The sequence below is a fragment of the Marmota marmota genome, unplaced genomic scaffold (assembly GCF_001458135.2).
Source record: "Marmota marmota marmota unplaced genomic scaffold, marMar, whole genome shotgun sequence".
In the NCBI taxonomy this organism is placed as follows: Eukaryota; Metazoa; Chordata; class Mammalia; order Rodentia; family Sciuridae; genus Marmota; species Marmota marmota.
In genome coordinates, this window is record NW_026000051.1 from 4339505 (window position 1) to 4360817 (window position 21313).

General features: G+C 54.1%; 1 protein-coding gene across 8 annotated transcripts in view; it reads right to left on the reverse strand.

Annotated features, from left to right (window-relative positions):
- Positions 1-3113: 3113 nt before the first annotated feature.
- The window catches only part of Lrsam1 (leucine rich repeat and sterile alpha motif containing 1), a 36827-nt gene continuing 18627 nt past the window's right edge, over positions 3114-21313 (reverse strand). For 7 of the 8 annotated variants that reach the window (XM_015497560.2, XM_015497559.2, XM_015497561.2 and 4 more), the window contains 11 exons: positions 19122-19192; positions 15578-15677; positions 14185-14272; positions 13253-13327; positions 11798-11878; positions 10316-10411; positions 7622-7720; positions 6780-6911; positions 5694-5775; positions 4930-5075; positions 3114-3779 (listed from right to left, as the gene is read on the reverse strand). In XM_015497560.2, the coding sequence (XP_015353046.1) occupies positions 3654-3779; positions 4930-5075; positions 5694-5775; positions 6780-6911; positions 7622-7720; positions 10316-10411; positions 11798-11878; positions 13253-13327; positions 14185-14272; positions 15578-15677; positions 19122-19192 (1096 nt within the window). In that variant the 3' untranslated portion in view covers positions 3114-3653. The remainder of the gene's footprint in view (positions 3780-4929; positions 5076-5693; positions 5776-6779; positions 6912-7621; positions 7721-10315; positions 10412-11797; positions 11879-13252; positions 13328-14184; positions 14273-15577; positions 15678-19121; positions 19193-21313) is intronic. The other variant, XM_015497563.2, reaches the window with a different exon arrangement.

Here is a 21313-nt window from a genome sequence, read left to right on the forward strand (position 1 = left end):
CTGGTCTGTGTTCCAGTAGCCTCCCATTGATAGAGGAGGAAACTGAGGCTCAGAGAGACACCTGTGCAGGCTCATGGAGCTCCTATCCTAGGGGACTGTCCTCATGGCAACTCAGGTGTCCTCAGCCAGACCTGTGCAGGGTGCTGCTCAGCAGCACTGGGTGACAGTAAGGCCCAGAGGGATGGCAGATGTGTTGGAGGCCAGTCAGGGCCCGGGTGTCCACCCTAGGGAATGGCCCAGGCTCATGCTGGACACAAACGGCCACACCACCTCTTCAAGACCTGACCACGTGCCAGTGTTTGAGGAACACTTCTGTAGGCTGTGGGGGCCAGGAGACTCAGGGCAGCTCTAGGCCCAAAGGGGTGGGGCACCCTAGCTGAGATGACGCGCACAGGGACACCCGGGCCCTCTGCAGCCGGCAGGGTGGGGTGCTTCCTCTGTGGGTAAAACGTGTCCCTTTGGCAAAGGCGCCAGAAACGTGCAGTGGAGAAAAGAGCCTCTTCCACAGACGTGCTGGGACTCTGGAAATCCACAGGCACAAGGTGAGATTGGACCCCACCCTCACCGCAGGCGACCGGCATCAGACCCTGTCCTACCTGGAGGAAAAGCCACTCATCGTCATGTTGGCGTAGGAACCAAATTCCTCCAGTGCCAGAAGTCAAATCGAGACTCAATAAATGGGATGGTATCAAACAAGAGTTTCTTCACAGCAAAGGAAACAAGAACATGAAGAGAGAGCCTACAAAGGGCAGAAAATCCTGCCACCCGCACCTCCGACAGCATCAGTCCCCAGGATGTATGAAGAACTCGAGGCTGTGGCTCGGCGGTAGAGTGCTCACCTCGCATGTGTGGGACCCTGGGGTCGATCCTCAGCACCACATAAAATAAATGAGTGAAATGAGGTGTTGTGTCCAACTACAACTAAAAAATAATTAAAAAAAGAACTCAAAAAACTTAACTCCAAAAAACCCCACAAATAATCCTGATCAACAAAGGAACTGCACAGACACTACACAGAAGAAGAAATATGGTCGGTCAACAAATATTAAAAAATGTTCAACATCACTAGCAATTACTGAAATGCAAATTAAAACCACACTGACATTTCATCACACTGCAGTCACGATGGCAATTATCAAGCATACAAGTCACAATTAGCGTTGCGAGGAAGTGGGGATAAGGCACACCCGTACACCTGGTGGGACTGCAAGCTGGTGCAGTCACTCTGGAAAGAGCATGGAGAGTCCTCAGAAAACTTGGAACAGAACCACCACTTGACCCAATTATATCACTCCTCTGCATTTACCCAAAAGACTTAAAACCAGCCTACTATAGTGATGCGGCCACATCAATGTCTACAGCAGCTCAGTTCACAATAGCTAAGTTATGAAACCAACCTAGGTGCCCTTCAACAGATGAATGGATAAAGAACATGTGGTACATATACACAAAGGAATACTACTCAGTCATAAAGAAGGATGAAATTATGGCATTTGCCAGTAAATGGATGGAGCTGGAGACTATCATGCCAATCCCCCAAAACCAAAGGCCAAGTGTTCTCTCTGACATGCAGATGCTGACCCACAATAGGTGGGGTGGGGGGGAATGGAAGTTCACCAGATTGGATGGGGGACTGGGAGGAGGGAGAGGAGATGGGAATGGGAAAGACAGTAGAATGAATCGGACGTCACTTTCCTCCGTCCCTATATGGATACACGACCAGCATAACGCCTCACCACGTACAGACACAAGAAAGGGAAGTTGAGCTCCATGGGTGTGCAATAGATGACAATACAGTCCACGGTCACATGTAACTAAAAAAAACAGAAAAAGTGAAAAACCAAAACCATGTCCCGATTGGGTGCCATGGGGGATGTTGGCTCCCTGGTCAGCCTGGCCTGGTGGCCTGGGGCTTAGGTCCCACCCTCTCTCAGTCAGCAGGGCTGGGATGCACATGGGGCCACAGGGTCAAAGGTCAGGGCTCAGCTGTGTGTCACTGCTGTCCTTACAAGTTTCTAACTCAAGCTCCTCGGCCAGAAGAGGGACAGAACACCTGTTCTCTGGCCCTCGTGAAGATTAGGGAGCCACAAACACGTCCTCCAGGTTACAAGTCTGAGGCTCGTCTGGGCAACTTAGACCTTGCCTCAACATAAAAAGAAGAAGGGCTGGGGGTAGCTCAGTGGTAGAGCCCTGGGCTCAGGCCCGAATGGCAAAGCCTCCAGAAAGTGGGCGGCTGCCTCGGCCTGGGGCCTCGGTCTCCTCTGGACCAAGCTGAAGCCAGGAGCCTGGGGGGCGGGGCGTCAGAAGTCCCCAGGAGAAGACAGGGAAGAGGCACCCAGCTCTCAGAGTCCTTGGAGAGCAGGACTCCCAGGGTGAAGTCGTTTACTCTGTCCTGTCCAGCACTGCAGGACGGATGGTCCCGGCGAGGCAAGAGAAACGGAGGCCAGGAGGTGCGGGGCTCTTCCCGCCACCCAGGCCCGGCTCCTCCCCAGCCCTCTCCGGTGCTGTACCTCAGGCGAGCACTCAGCGCCCCCTGGTGGCCAGCAGCTGAAGCCGGCAGGGCACCGTCCACACTGGATGCAGGGGAAGCCGCAGGCCTGAAGCTGGCCAGGCTCGCTGGGTGAGGCCCAGGTGCCCTGAGCAGCTCAAAGCAAGGGTGGCCCTTGGCTCAAAAAATCTGCCAGGAAACACATAATAAAGGTGCACCTCTGCCTCGGGTCCAAGGGCGCACGGCTCTCAGGTTTCCATGATCCGTCAGCACAATGGTGCAGGTTTGGGAGTCAGGACGTCTGTGCTCAAAGCCAGCTCCACCAGGTCCCAGTCATATGTCCGGCACCACCCCTCAGCCTCTGCTCCCTTGTCTGGGGTAACACCAATGCGTGTTACCCCAACACGACCCACCCACTGAGCGTCCCCGATCATGGAGAGGGGCTGCTGCTGTCCCGGCTCTGGCTCCCCTCCCCCCCACACGCAGCAGTGCCCTTCTCCCTTTCCTTTCAGCTGAGGTGCACCCGCTCCTGGACTCGTTCCCTGGTTGAGCTGCTCTTCTCCTGACCCAGTCCCCTCCCCTTCTGGGCTCCCAGGAGGTCCCACGGATGACATGGGCCAGGAGCTCACCGATAGGTTTATTGATGTTCCTGCTTTGGGTGGAGCTGCGCGGGGTGAGGAGCTACAGATGTGCAGCGTCGGTGGGGCATGCACAGGGAGCAGCAGAGGGGAGGCCCGCGACCCAGGCCTGCCCGGCTCACCCCTCCCCAGGACATCCCCACTCCAGGCCAGGACAGCTGGCACGTCCCACAGGTGAGAATGGCAATCCCACAGGCGGATGGCTGGGAGGTGGAGATTTTCAACTTGGCCAGGGTGCTCATTCCCCAGGCCAGGTGGTGGCACAGCCACCTGTCCACTCCCTGGACCCTGTCCCCGTGCTACCAGGGCTGGTCCCCAGTAGAGCCATGCATGCCCCCTCTTCAGCGTTTGGACTAGCTCTGCCACGGGTTGGGAGTGCCTCCGCCTGGCCCGACCCGCAGGCGGCTCACGGCTGGGGGCACACAGGTGGTGGAGAGAAGCCCAGGAGGGGGCTCACCCCAGCGTGGGTGGTGCAGGGGTGAGGGGCACCCTGGGCCTGTGGTGGTGGAGGCGGTGCCGAGGGCCCCTCAGCTGCTGTGGTAGATCCGGAGGCGCTGGGCGATCTCCTGGCGGCACAGTGGGCAGGTGCGCAGCGGCTGGCAGCACTCCTGGCAGCAGCAGACGTGGCCACAGGTGAGGAAGACCATCTGGGCCTGAGGGAAGAGCGGCCGTGTGGGTGGGGCCCTGCTGGGTTCTCTGGGATGGACGCCACTGAGTCCCAGCCCCTGGGACCTAACCTTTAATATCTGGTGCCATGGTCACCATAAGCTATTCAAATATCATAGAGATAAATGCCACAGGTCACAAAAACCTAGTTGTTACGTTTGCAGTTTTGTGTCTACTTCTCTATGTTTTGTAAATAACATGTGAAAGCCCAGAACCCACCCCCACCCCTTTCCTTAAATAAAGTTTCTTGGCCTCTGTCCATGTGGCAGCTGTGTAGGGCCCTCTGCAGGACCATGGCTTGCTTAACCAGCCCCCGCTCCTGGGCACTGAGGTCCCTGGCGGTTCTTTTCAGTGTTGGGAGGGAGCCCAGCCTGTGCCGGGCAAACGCGCCACCGCTGAGCTCCCGCCCGTGTTTGCAGTCCTCGAGGTGCGTGTGCTTGGCCAGCTGGGCTCTGGTCCGTGAGCAAGAGTGCTGTGCCTGTCCCAGGCTCTGCCCTGGCATTTCTTGCTCGGAACACACCCTTAGGAGATGGCCATGGCTGTGCTCCAAAGCCTTCACAGCCGTCTGCCATCTGCAATGTTGAACTGGGCCAGAGAGCCGTGGTCCATTTGCACTATGCCACTCCCTGGCTACATTAATGACCAGGGGACTGTCACACTGCTAACAGAGCTGCTTTTATAAGTAGTATCCCCTGGTGGCGGCAAGTGAGAATTGATAGTTTATACACTTGTTTAATTTCCGAAGAAAGTGTTAATTCCGCAACAATTTTTAAAAGGTGATTTTTAAAGAGACTTGGCAGGGAAAATCCTGTTGTTGACATTTCATGACCTGGGAGAATTCCCTAATATATTTATTAAGTTGGGGAAAAAAACCTTCTTATGAAAAAAAAAAGAAAAATGTTCAGAAAATAATGTTAGCATTACTCATATTTTGGTCACGGGACCATGGGTCATTTTTGTTTCCTTTTAGTTTCCAAAATGTCTAATGAATATAGTATACTTCTGTAACCACAGGAAACTGTTGGGAAATGACGCACAGGTCTGGAGGGGCTGAGGAGGACGGCTGTGGGCATGGGGCAGTGGGCGGCTAGGTCGGTCCGGCACCCTAGTGGCCCTGCCTGGTGGCCCCAGACTCACCTCGCGTTCCAGGCACACAACACACTCGGAGGCCTGCGGCTGCAGCTCAGCAGGGGGCGCTGATGGTCTCACTGGCTCAGGAGGCTCCTGGGGGTGTGTGGGGGACTCCAGGGACCCGAGGACCTCTCCCTTGGGTGGTTCCAGCTCTGGGGAGACGAGAGGGACAGGCTGAGCCAGGGGGTCATCCCAGGTGCTTCCAACCCCTAGGGGTGCCCCTGGCCCTGGCTGCCCACAAGTGTGTGACCTGGGGCGAGGATAGGGCTGTTGTGATCTCTGAGCTGGGGACAGGCTCCCCACCATGCCCTCTTATTCCTCCTCTCTGAGCCTCATCCCCTGTTTCCCCATCTGTGAAACAGGAGTGAGCTTCTGCCTGGCTACCTCATGACGCTACCAGGCATGGCCACCGTGCTTAACTCATAACTCAGCCACTCTGCAGCAGAGATGAGAAATCTGAGGCTCAGAGGGAACACCGCTTGCTGGGAGCCACAGTGCCACCTTGTGGTGGAGCGCAGAACAGAGGCCCTTGGTTAGGGGCTGAGCTTTGAACTACCAGGCTACCCAGGAGACTGCATGGGCTGCTGCCCATCAGGAGACACGAGAGGCCCCCAAAGCTGCTTCTCTGATCTTCCCCCCACCCTTGAACCAGCAGAGCTTCCAGCTGCCCACTCTGCCCCGAGCCAGCCCCTGCCAGGGCCAATCAGCCAGCCACTCATACGGTTGGGGCTCTGTTAGGAGAAGCCCTGGAGAAGGCCTGGGGTTGGTACCTGGCTGTATCCTGGCCTTGGCCAGCAGCTCCTGGACTCTCTGTAGGATCTCATGCTGCAGGCCAGCTTCTGAGACGCCAATCTGCGGCAGTTCAGAAAAGAGCAGACTGTGACTGGGGCTGAGCAGGAGGAGCCTGCTCTGCTGGGTGGAGCTGCCCGCGAGGCCCCGGCCCATAGGGAGCCTCTGGTACCTTTGGTTGGAATGTGGCAGACCAGGCTCGGGGTCAGCATCAGGCAGTGCCCAGACAACTGTGAAGGTGACTGGCTCAGGTCTAGGGGCACTGATCAGTGTGGCAGGGGGAGAAACTGAGGCCCCAAAGGACACCAAGACTAGTAACAGCTACAGCTCATCAAATACTGTCCAGTGCTAGGGATTACACAAACGATGTCACTTGAATAACCAGGTGACAGGGAGAGAAGCCACAGTTGAGCCAAGCTGCAGAGAGGCAGCTGTGCCTGGCCACACAGTCCCTGGGCTCCCAGAGCCCAAGTGGCATGGCCCAGGACTCTTCAGTGCCATCTCGTCCTCTGTCTGCAGGAGAGACAGGACACAGAGTGGAAGAGAGCAGGGACTCGGGGCCAGACCACCTGGGGTCAAGCCCTAAGCTTGCTCAGGGGGCTCAGTTTCCCCATCTGAAGTTGCCAAGGATGGCGGCACCTGTCTCAGGGGCTGCCGGGAGAGCGAGTCATCAAGTTCGGGTCTGCAGACTATCGGAGCCTTGCCTGGGAAATGCAAGCGTCCACTAGGAAGAGGGCAGCAGCCATCGGGTCATTCTATTTTAAGCAGCACGTGGGCTAACTGGACATACAGAGCTTGACTCACACCCAGAACTTGACTGGGGCTCAGGCAGTGCTGTGGCCATGGCTGTGATGCCAAGGGGCAGGCTAGGGGCTGGACCAGACCACCCCCAAGGACATGTGTTGACACTGCAGAGCACACATAGGCGGCTGGGGACAGATGAGGTAGGCATGAGGTCATCTGGACACAAGGAAGCCCTGGGCCATTTAAGCATGACTGGCCCTACCACATTGAATGAAAAGCAATCAGCCCTTGCCTCTGACCTCCTCAGGGGCCACTGCACCCACCTTGGCCAGGTCCCCAGGGCTCATGCGGCTCAGCATGTCCAGTGAGATGCGGTGGTGGGCGAAGATGGGCAGGTAGTGCTCGGCAGAGAGCTGCACCAGCAGGGCCACCAGCTGGCGCTCCATGCCTTCCTCCTGCAAGACACACCCGAGCAGGGCCAGGGTGCCCACGTGGAGAAAGGGAGAGCCATTCCATCTGTCAACTTGAGGTAGTGAGCGACTTAAATGTCCACTGCAGTGGAACTGTTAAAATACACCAGGGTTCACTGCACACGGGACACCACGGAGCCTGGGGTGATGGGGCAGCACTGCGCGTGGGTGGGAGAGCTGTCTGTCACAGCTGCCAAAACTGAGGGTACTGGGCTTTTATTATGTATTTTATTATGTATTTAAAAAGTGTGCGGGGCTGGGGCTCAGCAGTGGAGCACTCGCCTAGCACGTGCGAGGCCCTAGTTCAATCCTCAGCACCACATAAAAATAAGTAAATAAAGGTATTGTGTCCAACTACAACTAAAAAATAAATATGAAAAAGTGTGTGTGCGCCTGTGAGCGTGAGAGAGAGGAGGGAGAGGAGAGAGGAGGGAGAGACCTCGGTCTGTCCTGCCCCTGCGGGGCTCATGGTCTCTGCCTGCAGGACGGTGACGGGCACCCTGTTTTCTCCCTCTCCAGGGTGAATGGACTCTCACTCTCATTTCTGTTTCTAAAGGGTCCTGGCACACGAGCGTCACCAGAAAAATGAACTGAATTAAACTGGAGTGACCAGCAGCAGGGCAGGGCTGAGGCTCTGCGGCTCCTCTGGAAGGATCCCTGCTGGCCCCCAAACCAGAGGGCAGCGGTGTTCTTACCTGTAGCTTCAAGGACAAGGGCTTCTGGTTCAGAAGTCGCTGATACTGGATGAGCCAGTAATTTTCCTGCTTGGTTTCACTTTTGGCTTCTAACTCCGTCTGCCAAGAATGGAAACAGTCAATGTTAGTTACAAACCAGAAATAAAAACTAATACTGCCAGGTGTCGTGGCCCCTGCTTGTAATCTCAGCAACTTGGGAGGCCAAGACAGGAGGATCACAAGTTTGAGGCCAGTCTGGGCAACTTAAGGAGACCCCATCTCAAAATACAAAAAGGGCTGGGATGTGGCTCAGTGGTAGAGCACCCCTGGGCTCAATTCCCAGTACTGGAAAAAGAAGGAGCAGGGGTGGGGATGGAGGTGAGGAGGAAGAAGAAGAAGAAGAAAAAAACAAAGTGTAATGACAAAGACAGTTGTGAACTGCATTCCTCTGGGCAGATGGTGGCACCTGGTAGTTCACAAAGGGCTGCCCCATCACTTGTCCCACCATTTAACCCACTGAATCCAAGAAGGCTGGAAGCCTTGCCTTTCCCAGCTGTGGCCAGGGATAATTCTGGAGAAGGTGACAGATGCTTGATGCCACACACCTGCACCTGAGCCCCCTGCCACCTGGTCCCACACTCTGCCACTGCCTCTGGAGAGATGCCCTCTTCTCTGCTGGTGGGAGAGCAGGCCTATGCAGCCCTCTCTGTCCCCAGAGAGCTCAGACTGCCCCGGGCACCAGGCAGGGCGCAGGCTCCTTAGGACTCTCCGGTTTCTGGGGAGGGCTTTGCCGTGGGGCAAGTCTGAAGACTCAGGAATGTGCCAGGGGCAGTGCCCTCACGGTGCCTTTTGGTAACCATCATCAGTGCTGTTCTGGGCCAGCGCTGCTCTAGGTGAGGGGACGAGCAGTGAGTCACACCAGTGCCCTCCACAGGGACAGCCCCAGCCGGGGCCTTTCTAGAGCACTGTGCGCTAGAAGACAGATTCTGCCTCACAGGGAGGAAGCTGAAGCCGCGAGACAGGGATCCCCTGTGCTCAGGGCCTGGAGGCTGCAGCCCCTCGGGAGCGGCTCCACACGGGCCTCTCCCCACACACTTGGGCCTCAGGTCCCAGGCAGGCCTTCCTGGGCCTTGCCAAGCTGTCCCTGGCCCTCCCTGGCTGAGGGCGTACCTCCGTCCTACACCTGTGGCCCCGAGTGCTCCGCTGGGTGGTGCTGCCCCCTCCCTGGGGAGGCCCCAGGGCTGCGAGAACAGAAGCACCAGGCCACAGCATATGGCTGGCACTGCACGCTGCCGGGCCACCTGTCACACATGCACACGGTGTGGGCGGTGGTGGTGAGGCCTCACGGGGAGCAGGCAGCGTCTGATTGGCACAAACACGCCACCTGGGCTTTTGCTGGGCTCTGGAAGTTGACAGTCTCACTCTTCCTGATCTGCACAGGCGCGGCCCAGAATGGAGCTCGGTGCGGTCACAGTGACTCGACAAAAACTGGGTCTTTTTCAGTCCCAGCTGGTGGGCCTGGCTTCTGTCCTCACTGCCCGGGTGCCCAAAGGGTCTGCAGGAGATAGCCACTGTAGGCTCCGCCACCCCGACAGGCCTCAGAATCAAAGCCATCTGTGCAGAGGGTCTGGCCTCCTGCCCAAAGCTTATTCAGCCACCTGCCCTAGAAGTGGGGTGTCCTCTCCTGGAGGCAATCCTCATGCTGTCCCCAAAGCCTTAGCTACAGGGCTGGGGCTCGATGGCAGAGCGCTCGCCTAGCCTGCAGGAGGCACTGGGTTCGGTCCTCAGCACCACATAAAAATAAATAAAATAAAGTTATGACAAGTAAAAAATATACATATGAAGATGTTACTTTAGAAAAAAGTCCTTAGCTACAAAGACACTCAGAGACCATTGTTGACAAAGACTAAAAAACTGGTTAATAGAAGCCTGATCAAATGACAGCTTGTCCCAGTGCAGCCACGAATGGAACTCAGTGGGTCACTTGAATGACGTGAAGGCAGGCTGGGTATTTTGTTTTTTATATTTTTAGTTGTACTTGGACACGATACCTTCACTTATTTATTTCTATGTGGTGCTGGGGATCAAACCCAGGGCCTTGCCGCGGAGCCCCCGCCCCAGCCCCGGCTGGTCATTTTGAGAAGGGGTCTCTACACAGCCCAGACTGGTCAGCTCCTAGGTTAAAGCGAGCCTCTCATCTCAGCCTCCCAAGGAGCTGGGACTCAGGTACACGCAGCCCCAACGTGGGCCCGTAGAAATGTGCGTCAGGAGCTGGAGTCCACATCCAGGCACCAGAAGGGCTGCTCCTCTGTCCTTCCCGCCTTTCCTTCTACGGGGCCCCATTACCCGAGCAATGAGAGTGTTTTAGAGACGCAGCTCGAGTGTAGGAGAGGACAGCCATGGTGGGGGAGGACACCGTGTGTGGGAGGACAGCCATGGTGGGGGAGGACACCGTGTGTGGGAGGACACCGTGTGTAGGAGGACAGCCATGGTGGGGGAGGACACCGTGTGTGGGAGAGGACACAGCGTGTAGGAGGACAGCCATGGGTGGGGGAGGACACTGTGTGTGTGAGAGGGCACCCGTGTGTGGGAGGACACTGTGTGTAGGAGGACAGCCATGGGTGGGGGAGGACACTGTGTGGGGGAGGACACCGTGTGTGGGAGGACAGCCATGGGTGGGGGAGGACACCTGCTGGACCGAGGCCAAGCACATACCAGGATCTCGCGGAGCTCCTCCTCCCGTTGCTTCTTCTCTTTGAGCAGCTGCTGCAGCAGGGAGCTGAGTGCCCGGCGCTGCCCCGAGACCACTTCCTGCAACATAAGTCGGCCCCTGAGCTGCCACGAGCGAGCGCCCAGCGCCAGGGCCGGGTGCGCCGCACTGCTGTCACTCGTTCTCAGCTCAGTTTGAGGCTCTGCCCGATGCCTCTCGGCGAGTTGGGGACACAGCCAAGAGGCCCCTCTGCCCTGCGTCCCACTCCCCTTCCTCCCAAGCCCCCGTCTCCCTTCCTGAGCTTAAGCCAGGCATGGGACCCCAGTGACTGATGGCGATGAGTGGGAAGAAACATCCAACAAAAAAATGATGGGCCACCGGCCTCGCTGACCACAGAGCACGGGCAGAAGCAGGGCGGGGAGGGCGGGCGGGGAGCGCCACGTGAGGAAGGCTGCCACATGGAGGTACATGCAAACCGGAGCCCGTATCGTGTCCCTGCCACTCATCCTCTTACCTCTGGGAGCCCCAGGGGAGCCCTGGCAGTGGGGGCCCCTCCAGCAAGGACAAGGGCACCACCAAGCGTAGTGGTGACAGTTTCTGAGTAACCCCAGCCCCTCATCTCTTAAGCTCACAAAGGGCCTTCTCTGCCTCACCCTTCTCTGATGGCCAGTGACATAGACTGGCCCTGAGTGATTGCTTCCACCTTGGGGTGGGTAGAAAGGGAGGCCCAGGGTGGGCAGTGACGTGCCCAAGGTCACGCCGTACCTCTGGACAGGGCTGAGGGCAGGACTCCAGGCCCCAGCATCCTCACTGTATTGAGAAGCTCACACGACAACTGGAGCCCCTCCACTGAGTACGACGGGGACAATGACAGACGCAGGCTCTGTCTGGGAGCCCGGCATGGGCACATATCCTCACAGGCCACCCCTCCAGCCCCTTAGTGAGCACCTGGGGAGTCTGGGGTCCAGAGAGGGGAAAGGAAAGCCCTCCTCTCCACATGCCAAGCCACATGGCAGGTCCCAGCTGTCCAGTCCAGACTGCTGTCCGCCACCCCCTGCTGCCCTCTCGCCTCTGTGACAGGACACCTAGGTTGGCACACACAGATGCTGCCTACAGACAATGGCACAGAAATAGCTGGTCATCTTCTCCAGACATCCTTGGGACACCAAAAACTCCCTTCTGCAGAGGCCCAGGGAGTGGGACCAGTGGCCCAGAAGCATGGCTTAAGGAGACAGAACTCAGCAGCCACCCTCTCCCAGTAAAGGAAACGCAGAGCGGCGGTGATGAAGCCCTCCTTCCTCTGACCCTCCTGCCTAGCACCAGCCCCACTGGCCTGGCTCGAGCACCAGCCCCACTGGCTGGGGCTGGGGCTTGGTCCCACTCCCCTGTGCTGATGAGCAGTGGCCACGGGCCGGCCGGGAGGGAGCACTGGGAGCCTGGCTGGCTGGGCTGGGGAGGGAGGGTGGCAGGCAGGGAGCCCTACGTACCTGCAGTGCCTCTGTGTCCAGGGATTTCCTCTTTAACTCCAGCTGTGTCAGCTGCAATAACTCAGTTTCTATTAACCTAATCTAGACAGAAGACGAGACAGGGGGTTTTATTTGCGTTAACCGTGGTTCTATTTTGCGTTGCCGACCTCTGATGGCCAGATGGGGCCTCAGAAACCCTTCTAGGGGAGGCTGGGGGCTCTGGAAGAGGGGGACCTGAGGGCCTTGGAATCTCACCAACAGCACGGAGGGCAAACAGGATCCGCTTGCCACAGCTCTGCTGCCTTGTTACATGGACATGCTGTCTGAGTCCAAGAGTCCAGCACAAGGCCTGTTGCAGAGCCGGCCGACACCCAGTAAAGAAGTGTGGGATAAAGAAGGGCTTACTTCAGAGCCAGGGAGAGTAGGAACAGATACACAGTCCCCTGAGCAGACTTTCTTGCTTCCTCCCCATGGCAGAGGGCCTCAGAAGGGAAGGAAGAACTAACGGTGGCGGCTGACCATGGAACATCCACTGAGTGCAAGCCTGCTGTGCTTTATCTGCACCATTCATTTTCTTTTTTCTTTTTGCAGAGCTGGGGATAGAACCCAGGGCCCAATACCAGTGAGGCAAGCCCTCTTCCACTGAGCCACATCCCTGTCCCTCTCTGCATCATTTAATTAGTTGTTCTCTGCTTGTTCGGATATATTATGTCTCCATTTTACAGACAAGAAAAAATTGAGGCTCAGAAGGTTACGTAACTTGCCCAAGGAACAAAGCAGGTAAGTGAGAGCACTTTCCCTGGGATGCCTGCTCCAAGCTGAAGAGCTGGCCTGGGGAGTCACAACCACTCACCTACACTGAGCATGTCTGGGGTCAGGTCCCACAGTAGTGGCTTTACCCTGTGCCTATGACCCTCTGACCCCACTAACCCCTGGTCAGAGGAATGAGCTTCATTTCCGGCAATGTGGGGTTGAAATTAAATAGGGAAATTAAAAAGGTTAGGTTGGTTTTGGCCAAAGAGGAAAGAAATAGAAAGGAAAATAAACCATGCAGAAAGGTGAGGTTCGAGTGTGCTGAACAGGATGTGATGAGTGTCCCATGGCCTGCAAGCTCCTCCTCCAGCCCAGCCCCATTCCAGAGCGTGCCACAGAGCCACAGCCCTGGGTGGGAGCACAGTCCCCTCCTGCCAGGCCCAGGCCTCTCCCCAGCAGATGATAGGACGCTCGAGGCTCCTAGTGACCCACCGAATCCCCCGGCTGGGAAATCCAGTCTTCCTAGGGGAGCCCTGAGCTGCTGTCAGTCTGCCTGCGTTGGCGGGTCTGCGAGGAAGAGGAGGGCCCCAGGCACAGGCCTCTTGTAAGCCCACAAGTGGGGGCCTCACACCTTGTCCTGTGACCTGCAGCCCTGCTCAGCAGCCTCCAGGTGGCTCTGAAAGCTGAGGGCAGGTCTAGGATGGAGCGCCCCCCAGCACCCACCTGGTTCCTGATCTGCCGGTGCATCAAGTCCTTCTTCACCTGGAGGGCCTCAAAAGCAGCCTTCTGCATGGCGCTCTGCAAAACAGATGGCGCTCGGCCGCTCAGCACAGCGGTGGCGCTGCTCTCCCTGGGCCATCCGGGGAGTAAATCTGCATACAGTTCCTGGGCACATGATTTCTACGTTTCTCAGGGAGAGACTGAAATACACATTCACCTTTTCATCCAAGTTTTTAAAATCCTAACGTTAAGGGCTTCCCATGGGCTGGTACCCTGCTCCGCGCTCTTCCTGCGCCTTGCACCGATTTCTACAGCAGTGGCTGGCCTGCGAGCCTCTGCGGCCGTGGGGATGAGCCAAGTCTACTTAGCTCCTGAGCCCCTCCTTAACCAGAGGCAGATGTCTGCCCTGGGAACAAGACCCTCCTCAGCCCTGTCTCACAAACATCAGGTCACGCTATTAGGAAAACGAAGAGACTGGGTTAGAGAGAAAGGGGGAAGGGAAGGTGGCCTGGCCAGGCTGGGCGGGGAGAGCGCGGGCTACAGGGAAATGCTGCAGACCGCGGGGCCCACAGTGGTGTTCCATCTGCTCTGGGCTCCACCTGCGAGGCCCAGCTAAGGAGGGGGACGCAGTAGCTGGGAGTGTGAAGGGGGCGGGTCTCACCACGCTGTCCTGAGGGCTCCATGGACACCATTACCTCTCACCCTGTGAGGCCTTAGGATGAGCCCCGTATAAAGGATGGGGGAGGATGGGGGAGGTGCCCCAGGGAGGGGGTGCTTCTTTAGATTCAGTGACCAGAAGACCATGCTCCAGAGGCCTCTCCCTGCCCCTCTGGACATCTCCAAGGTCACAGAGTCTCCTGTCTTACACACTGTCCGGCTTAGGGGCCCTGGGCACCCCCGTCACCTCTGCCCTCATGCCCCAAGCCAGGGCTCACCTCCTGCAGGATCTGGCTGATGGCTTTGTTCTGATCCATCTGCTGCCATGACAGGATCTGCTGGAACCGCTCATCCATTTCGGCCATGCTGCCAGAAAGACAGCACATTCGTTAACTCTGAACAATTCCTGAGTACCTATTATGTGCACACACCTTGGAGGAGATGAGATACCATTCATTCACTGACCAGTACCCATGGAGTCCCTGCTGGGGCCATGACCCTGGCTGGGCACACACAGTTTGTCCAAACTGCATGGTCCCAGAAGGGAGGTGCTGGAGCCAGGAGCTGGCAGAGAATCTCCCAGGTCCTCTCACCCCTCCCCCTCCAGTCATACAGTCCCCTCCATGATGCCCCTGCAATGGACACCTGGGCTCTGCCCAACCACTCCTACAGGTAGAGAGCTTCCAACATCCCAGCAGGCCACTCCACAGGGAAAGCATCCTTCCTGGACACTGTTGCCCTGGCCATTTGCTCTCAGCTCCCCGGAACATGGCTGGTGATTCTGGCACAAAACCTGCAACCTCACATATGCCCTGGCCTCCATGCAGTCTTGGTTTTGAGTTATTGATTAGACCCTGAAGTGGGGGACTGTATGCTCATCAAATCCTCTAACCAATCTGCGAGTAGCTACTAGGAATTTCTGATGAGAAATTTTTAGGAAGGGACCAAGACTCCTCAGGTAGGAATCTTGTACTCCCGAACCATGTCACACATCCAGAAAGGAGGGAGGTTCCTGCATCTGCGGGGACACAGGGATGGTTGGCATAGGCAAGGCCGGGGAGGGTGGTGAGTGAGTCAGGGCAGCAGGGGCTGCTGAGCACCCACTGAGCTCTTCTCACCCGGGCACCTTTGGAACCTTTGACAAGCCCACAGGGCTATGGTGAGCTTGGTGACCCAGACCCAGAGGGACCAGCAACACCTCTCCCCCTCCAGCACGTCCCACACCCGGCTTCATGAGCCCTAGGAGCTGGACAAGGCCAGCCCAGTCCAGAGCGCGTGCTGCCTCTGCCAGCCTCCAGTCCTGGCCTGCCACCTGCTGGCTTGTTCCCTGCATTAGTCTCTTGGAACCTGAGCTTTGACTGTAAAATGGGACTAATAAAAATATAGTCCCTCACAGATAAGCTAATGCCATCAGTCATCGAGCCTCTGGCTTGGCACAGGGACAGTGCCTAAGAAATGGGTGTGACGGTTATTACTGCATCTCCGCCCAACCCTGAATCATGGGGTCCAGCTATAAAAGTCAGGAAGGCCAGTCACCACTTGTGCTGGACAGCATGGCTAAGGCTGGGGCAGCCCAGGGCAGGGGATCCAGTGCCCAGCTCTCTGCTGAGTCCTAGGCCCTGCGCCAGCTCCCCCGAGGCCCTGGCCTGGGAATGCTCTTCCTCCCCTTACCTGGAACAGGCCTGCTGGACCAGGCTCTGCCTCTGAGACTCGTAGGCCATCTGGATGAGCCGGTTCTTACAGCTCTCAGTCAGCATCTGCTGCATGGCGGCTGCGGACAGAGGGGTAAGGGGTGTGCTGAGGGAAGGTAGCTACCCTTGGGGACCCCAGTAGGAATGAAGCTGCATGAGGACAGGACTCAAGGCACCACCTACTTATGTGCCTGATAGTCACTATAAAAATTGTTTCTCTCAGGGCTGGGGGTGTAGCTCTGTGGTAGAGCATTTGCCTAGCATGCCTGAGACCCTGGTCCATCTCCAGTACCCTCAAAAAAAGAAGTTTCTTTCTATTTATTTATTCATTTTTGGCTGGGAATGGAACCCAGGACTGCTTAAACATTGAGTCGATCCTAGCCCTTTTATATTGTTACTTAGAGACAGGGTTTCAGTAAGTTGCTTAGGGCCTCACTAAGTTGCTGAGGCTGGCTTTGAACTTGTGATCCTTCTGCCTCAGCCTCCCAAGGCAGAATTACAGGTGTGCACCACCATGCCCAACTTCTCTTTTTAACTATAAAACTAATACAAACCAGATATATGATGGTGTAGACTGGGAAAGGTGATAGGAGGATCATAAGTTAGAGAAAAGCCTCAGCAATTTAGTGAGACCCTGTCTCAAAATAAAATGAAATTAAAAGGGCTGTTTGAAAAAAAAAAAAAAAAAAAAAGAGTAACCTGAGCTTGGAAGACGGACCAACCATAAAACACCAACACACACACACAAACCTTCTATAACCTTGTCACCAAGAAACACTACATTTTGATATGCATTCTTCCAGTAGATTTATTTGGAGGGGTACTGGGGTTAGAACTTAGGAGCACTTTACCACTGAGCTATACACCCAGCCCTTTTTATTTTTTATCTTGAGACAGGGCTTTGCTAAGTTACAGAGCCTGGTCTTGAACTTGTGATCCTCCTGCCTCAGCCTCCAGAGTTCTGAGATGTCAGGTGTATGCTATCGTGGCTGGTGCCAACAGATTTTTAATGCATATTTTTGTATTTAAAAAAATTAAAATAGGAGGTTGAAACAGGAGAATTGCAAGTTCAAAGCCAGCCTCAGCAACTTAGCAGGCCCTAAGCAACTTAGTGAGACCCTATCTCTAAATAGAACATAAAAAAGGCTGGGGATGTGGCTCAGTGGTTTGCCCTTAGGTTTAATCCCTGGTACCAGAATAATACAATAAAATAGCCCTCTCCCTCTCTTTCTCCTCCCCCGGCCAACTCCCTTTCTCTCTGTGGGTGGAGGGGGAGAAATATAATAAATAAAAGCGGGGGAGCTGGGGCTGGGGCTCAGCAATAGCACACTTGCCTGGCATGTGAGGCACTGGGTTCGATTCTCAGCACCACATATAAATAAAGAAAGGTCTATAACCAAGTTAAAAAAACATTAAAAAAAAAAAAAAGCTGGGACTCAAGTGAAGAGGTATCTGTACAGTGGCCAACCCAGATGCTCACTGAGGGACAAATGCACCAACAGTGTGGCCTGTGCATGCTGTGGGGTGTCATCCACCCTTAAAACAAAGACGACTCTGACAGCTGCTGCTGTGTGATGCGCCTCCAGGACCTCATGGTTAGTGCAAAGACACAGGAGGACAATACCGAAGGGTTGCACTGCACCAGTCCCCAGAGGAGGCAAACGCACGCCAGGAAACAGGGTGGGCATTTATGGGGGGCTGAAGGAGCGGGATGGGGAGTGAGCGCGAAATGGGACAGATTTTCATTTGGGGAAGATGGAATCGTACTGGAGAGGCGCGGAGGAGAGGATGGGAACATCAATGCCACCGAACTGCGCATTTCAGTAGTTAAAATGGCGAAGTTATGTGAAGAGCGTTTTACCATAATAGAAAGAATCGAAAGAGAATCACATTAACACAGCACTTCTCATTTTTTTAGTGAATATCTGCCTGTGTCAATTCGATGTGATACTTATGACTGCAGAGGACTCCTGTACGTGGGTCACCAAAGTTTATTTAGGTAATTCTCTATTTGGATGCATTTGTGCTTTTTTAAAAAAAAAAATATTAAATGATCCTTCAGTAAATATTCTTGCTCAAACATCTTTGTGAACATCTGATTATTTAATTATCCTCTAAGTAATCTTAGAAGTACAATCTTAAGGCATGAACAATATATTTGGGACTCCTGAAACCATGTGCCCTTGACTCAAGTGCTACCTTTCCAGAACTTTTTGCTATTTTTCTGCTGCTTCACCACTGAGCCACATCCCTAGACCTTCTGATTTTTAAAAAAATTTTTTTAGTTGTAGATGGACACGATACCTTTATTAAATTTATTTTCATGTGGTGCTGGGGATCGAACCCAGGGTTTCACACATGCAAGGTGAGTGCTCTACCACTGAGCCATAATCCCAGCCCCAACCTTCTGATTTTTTGAGACGGGGTCTCCCTTTTGTTGCTGAGGGTGGCCAAATTGCCCAGGCTGGCCTCCAACTTGTAGCCCTCCTACTGTAGCCTCCAGAGTTGCTAGGATGACAGGTGAGTATCACTCTGCTGGGCCTTTTTGCTGTTTTTACTGAGTTTTTTTAGTTATAAAAATAATAAGGGGTTGGGGCCTAACAGTATATGCAAGGCCCAGTATGGCATAAAACAAAACCAAAAATAAAACATGGTCATTTTTTTAAAAAGTTAAGTAATAGGGAAGCTTGAATAGGGGAAAACAAAAGTCTCTAGACATGTTCCCATCCCCGTGCAGTTAATTAGATGAAGATATTTCTGGAAATTTCCCCACATTTTTACAAATGGTGGATACGAGTGACCTTTAACACCAAGATGCTAATGACCTGACAGGTGGTGGGGGGACGACAGGCATGCCACGGGCTTGCCTCAGAGCCCAGCCCACAGACAGCCTTGACCAAGCGTGCGCGGGAAGCCTGCTTCCTGACAAAGGCTGCAGAGGCGGGGACACCCAATAGAATCAGCTCTTACGTTAACAAAGGACAGGCAACACCTCCTTGGCTGTCCTTAGCCCACGTCTATAAGTCCTCAGGGCCATGGTGGGGTCCCTTCATTAGCGTACCACGTGGAGCCCAGGACCATTCCTGAGGAATGATGGGAAGGGGCACAGCACCCAGGAACCCCAGAGGGGCCAGCCCAGTTCCCTGGTTCTCAAAAACAGGGAAGCCAGCCCTGTGAAAGGCTCATTTGGTCCAGGTGTGATCCCATCTGGCTCTCCTAATGACCCTATGAGATGGCCAGGTCATCAGCATTTTCCCATATTATAGATAAGAAAATTGAGGCTTAGAAAAGTTAGGGACCAGTAATGCCCCCAAGGTCACAGCGGGTATCCAAGCTGAGACTCTGAATCCAAGCCTAGCCTGGCCCCATAGCCCCATCTCCATGAGCTGGACTTGCCTGCCTTTCTTGAGGGCTGACACTCAGTGCTCTCCACACATGACTGACAGACAGGGCTGCCCATCCACTGGCCCAGGCGGCCAAATGTTCTTCTCTAGGGCCCTCACCTTCCCTATCTCAGAACTCACCGGCGATCTCACGTTGTCGCAGGTTCTCTGTCTCCTCCTGAGTTATGGACATCAACTGTTCCATTCTTATTCTAGGGAGAAAAAAAGCCATCCATTCACTTGGCAAACAACTTTTCTAACAGGGAACCCCACCAGAAGAACACCACCTCCTCCAGGAAGCCTGCCCTGAAGAGCCAACCCAGATGAGCTCCCTGAATGCCCACATCACCACCTCCTCCTGTGGGGCCTGTTAATTCCAGCCCTGTAGCTAGAGCACCTGTGTAAAAGGGTGAACATCCCCTTAGAAAAATGGGCCAGTTCTTTACTACAAGTAACCAGCAAACATGGGAAGACGCTTAACATCACTGGCAAAGAAGGCCAGACCTATTCACCTGTCAGGTTGGTTGAGATTAAGAAAACCAGTAGCTGTTGCTGCGGGCAACGATGGTGGAGAAATGGGCATGTCTGTGCACTGCTCAGAGCACAAACCGGCAACATGTTTTGGAAGGTGTGCTGGCACCCATCTAAATGTCATTTGCATATTTCACTAAAAAGATGATCATATAAAGCTTGGTGTCATGGTGCCTGTCTATAATCCCAACTACTTGGAAGCCTGAGTAGGATGATCACAAGTTCAAGGTCAGCCTGGGTGATTTAGTGAGATCCTGTCTCAAAATAAAATAAAAGTTCTGGGGCACTAGCTCAGTGATAGAGTGATTGCCTAGATCATGCAAAGCTCTGGGTTCAATCTTTAGAATAAAAGAAAAAAAAAGTCACATAAATACCTAAGGGTACACTGAGAGTCTGTTCACCATCACAATTTTTGAAATTATAAAAAAATGGAAGCAACTTAAAGGTTTGTGGGCAGAGGGCTAATTAAATAAATTATGATTTAATCACACAATGGAACATTCTTCAGCAATTACAAATTACCAGATTTGACATGGAAATTCATCCATGATATAGCAAGCGAAAATGAACAAGGTGACATGCATGCACACATGCCTGCTGTGCTTTTTCATATGCCCAACTAGCAGGAGTGGCTTGGAAAAATCAATATCCTTTCCTGTTCCCTGCCGCTGGGACTTAGTCGCAAGGGCATGGATAGGTTGAGCAGCTCTGTCTGCTGTCCAGGGCCATAGACAGTTCAAGAGAAGGTGGCATTTGGTAGAGGGCTGTACTCTGGGCCCAGCCCCACCCAGAACCAGGGTTCTTAGTCAGTGTGGGCCAAATAGATGATGCCACTGGCCACAACACTGCTTGGCTTGGACCTGCCCAGCTCCCCAGCCCCACAGTTGAGGTTGGCAGCATGGGGGTGGCTACTGTAGCCCCAGGAAGCACCCTGCAGAAGGCCTTTCCAGGCAGTGGGGGCCTAGATGTTTGGACTGACTGGGCGAGATAGGGCTCCTCCAAGGACAGCTCAGAGTCCTCGCTGCTATTGCAGGACCCGAGAGAACCAGGAGGGATCAGAATTGACATCTCAGGGAGGGGTGGAGGGTGGAGTTGGTCCTTCCTCTCTATCATCTTTTCTAATTACAAAAGTGGTGTGCCCCAATGCAGTCGACTCAGAAAACACAGAGAAGAAAATGAAGGCCACTACATGTAAGTCCCATGACTCAAAAACATTCAGTAGTAACCCTGGGAATGGGTCCACATGCTTTCTGCACACAGATATGTGCAGAGTGTCTTTTTTTTTGGTTCTAGGAATTGAACCAAGAGGTGCTCTACCACATCCCCAGCCCTCTTTATTTTTTATTTTGAGACAAGGTCTTGCTAAGTTGCTTAGGACCATGCTAACTTGCTGGGGTGAGCCTTGAACTTGTGATCCTCCTTTCTCAGCCTCCCAGCTCACTAGGATTATAGGCATGTACAATCACTCTTGGTCAGAGTGTCTTTTTAAAATGATAACTGGTATATTCCTCTTTAAATACAGCCTCCCACTTTTCTACTTAGCAACATGACTATTCTCCCTAGTGAAGAACACAATTGGCCCTCCATATACATGGGTTCCACATCTGTGGATTCAATTTACTGTGGATCAACAATATTTGAAAAAAACCTGCCTCTGTACTGAACAGGTACATATTTTTCCTTGTCATTATTTCCTAAATAATAGAGTATAAGAGCTATTTAAACAACATTGACATTGTATTAGACATTATAAGTTATCTAAATATAAAGTGTGCAGGAGGAGGTGTGTAGGTTATATGCAT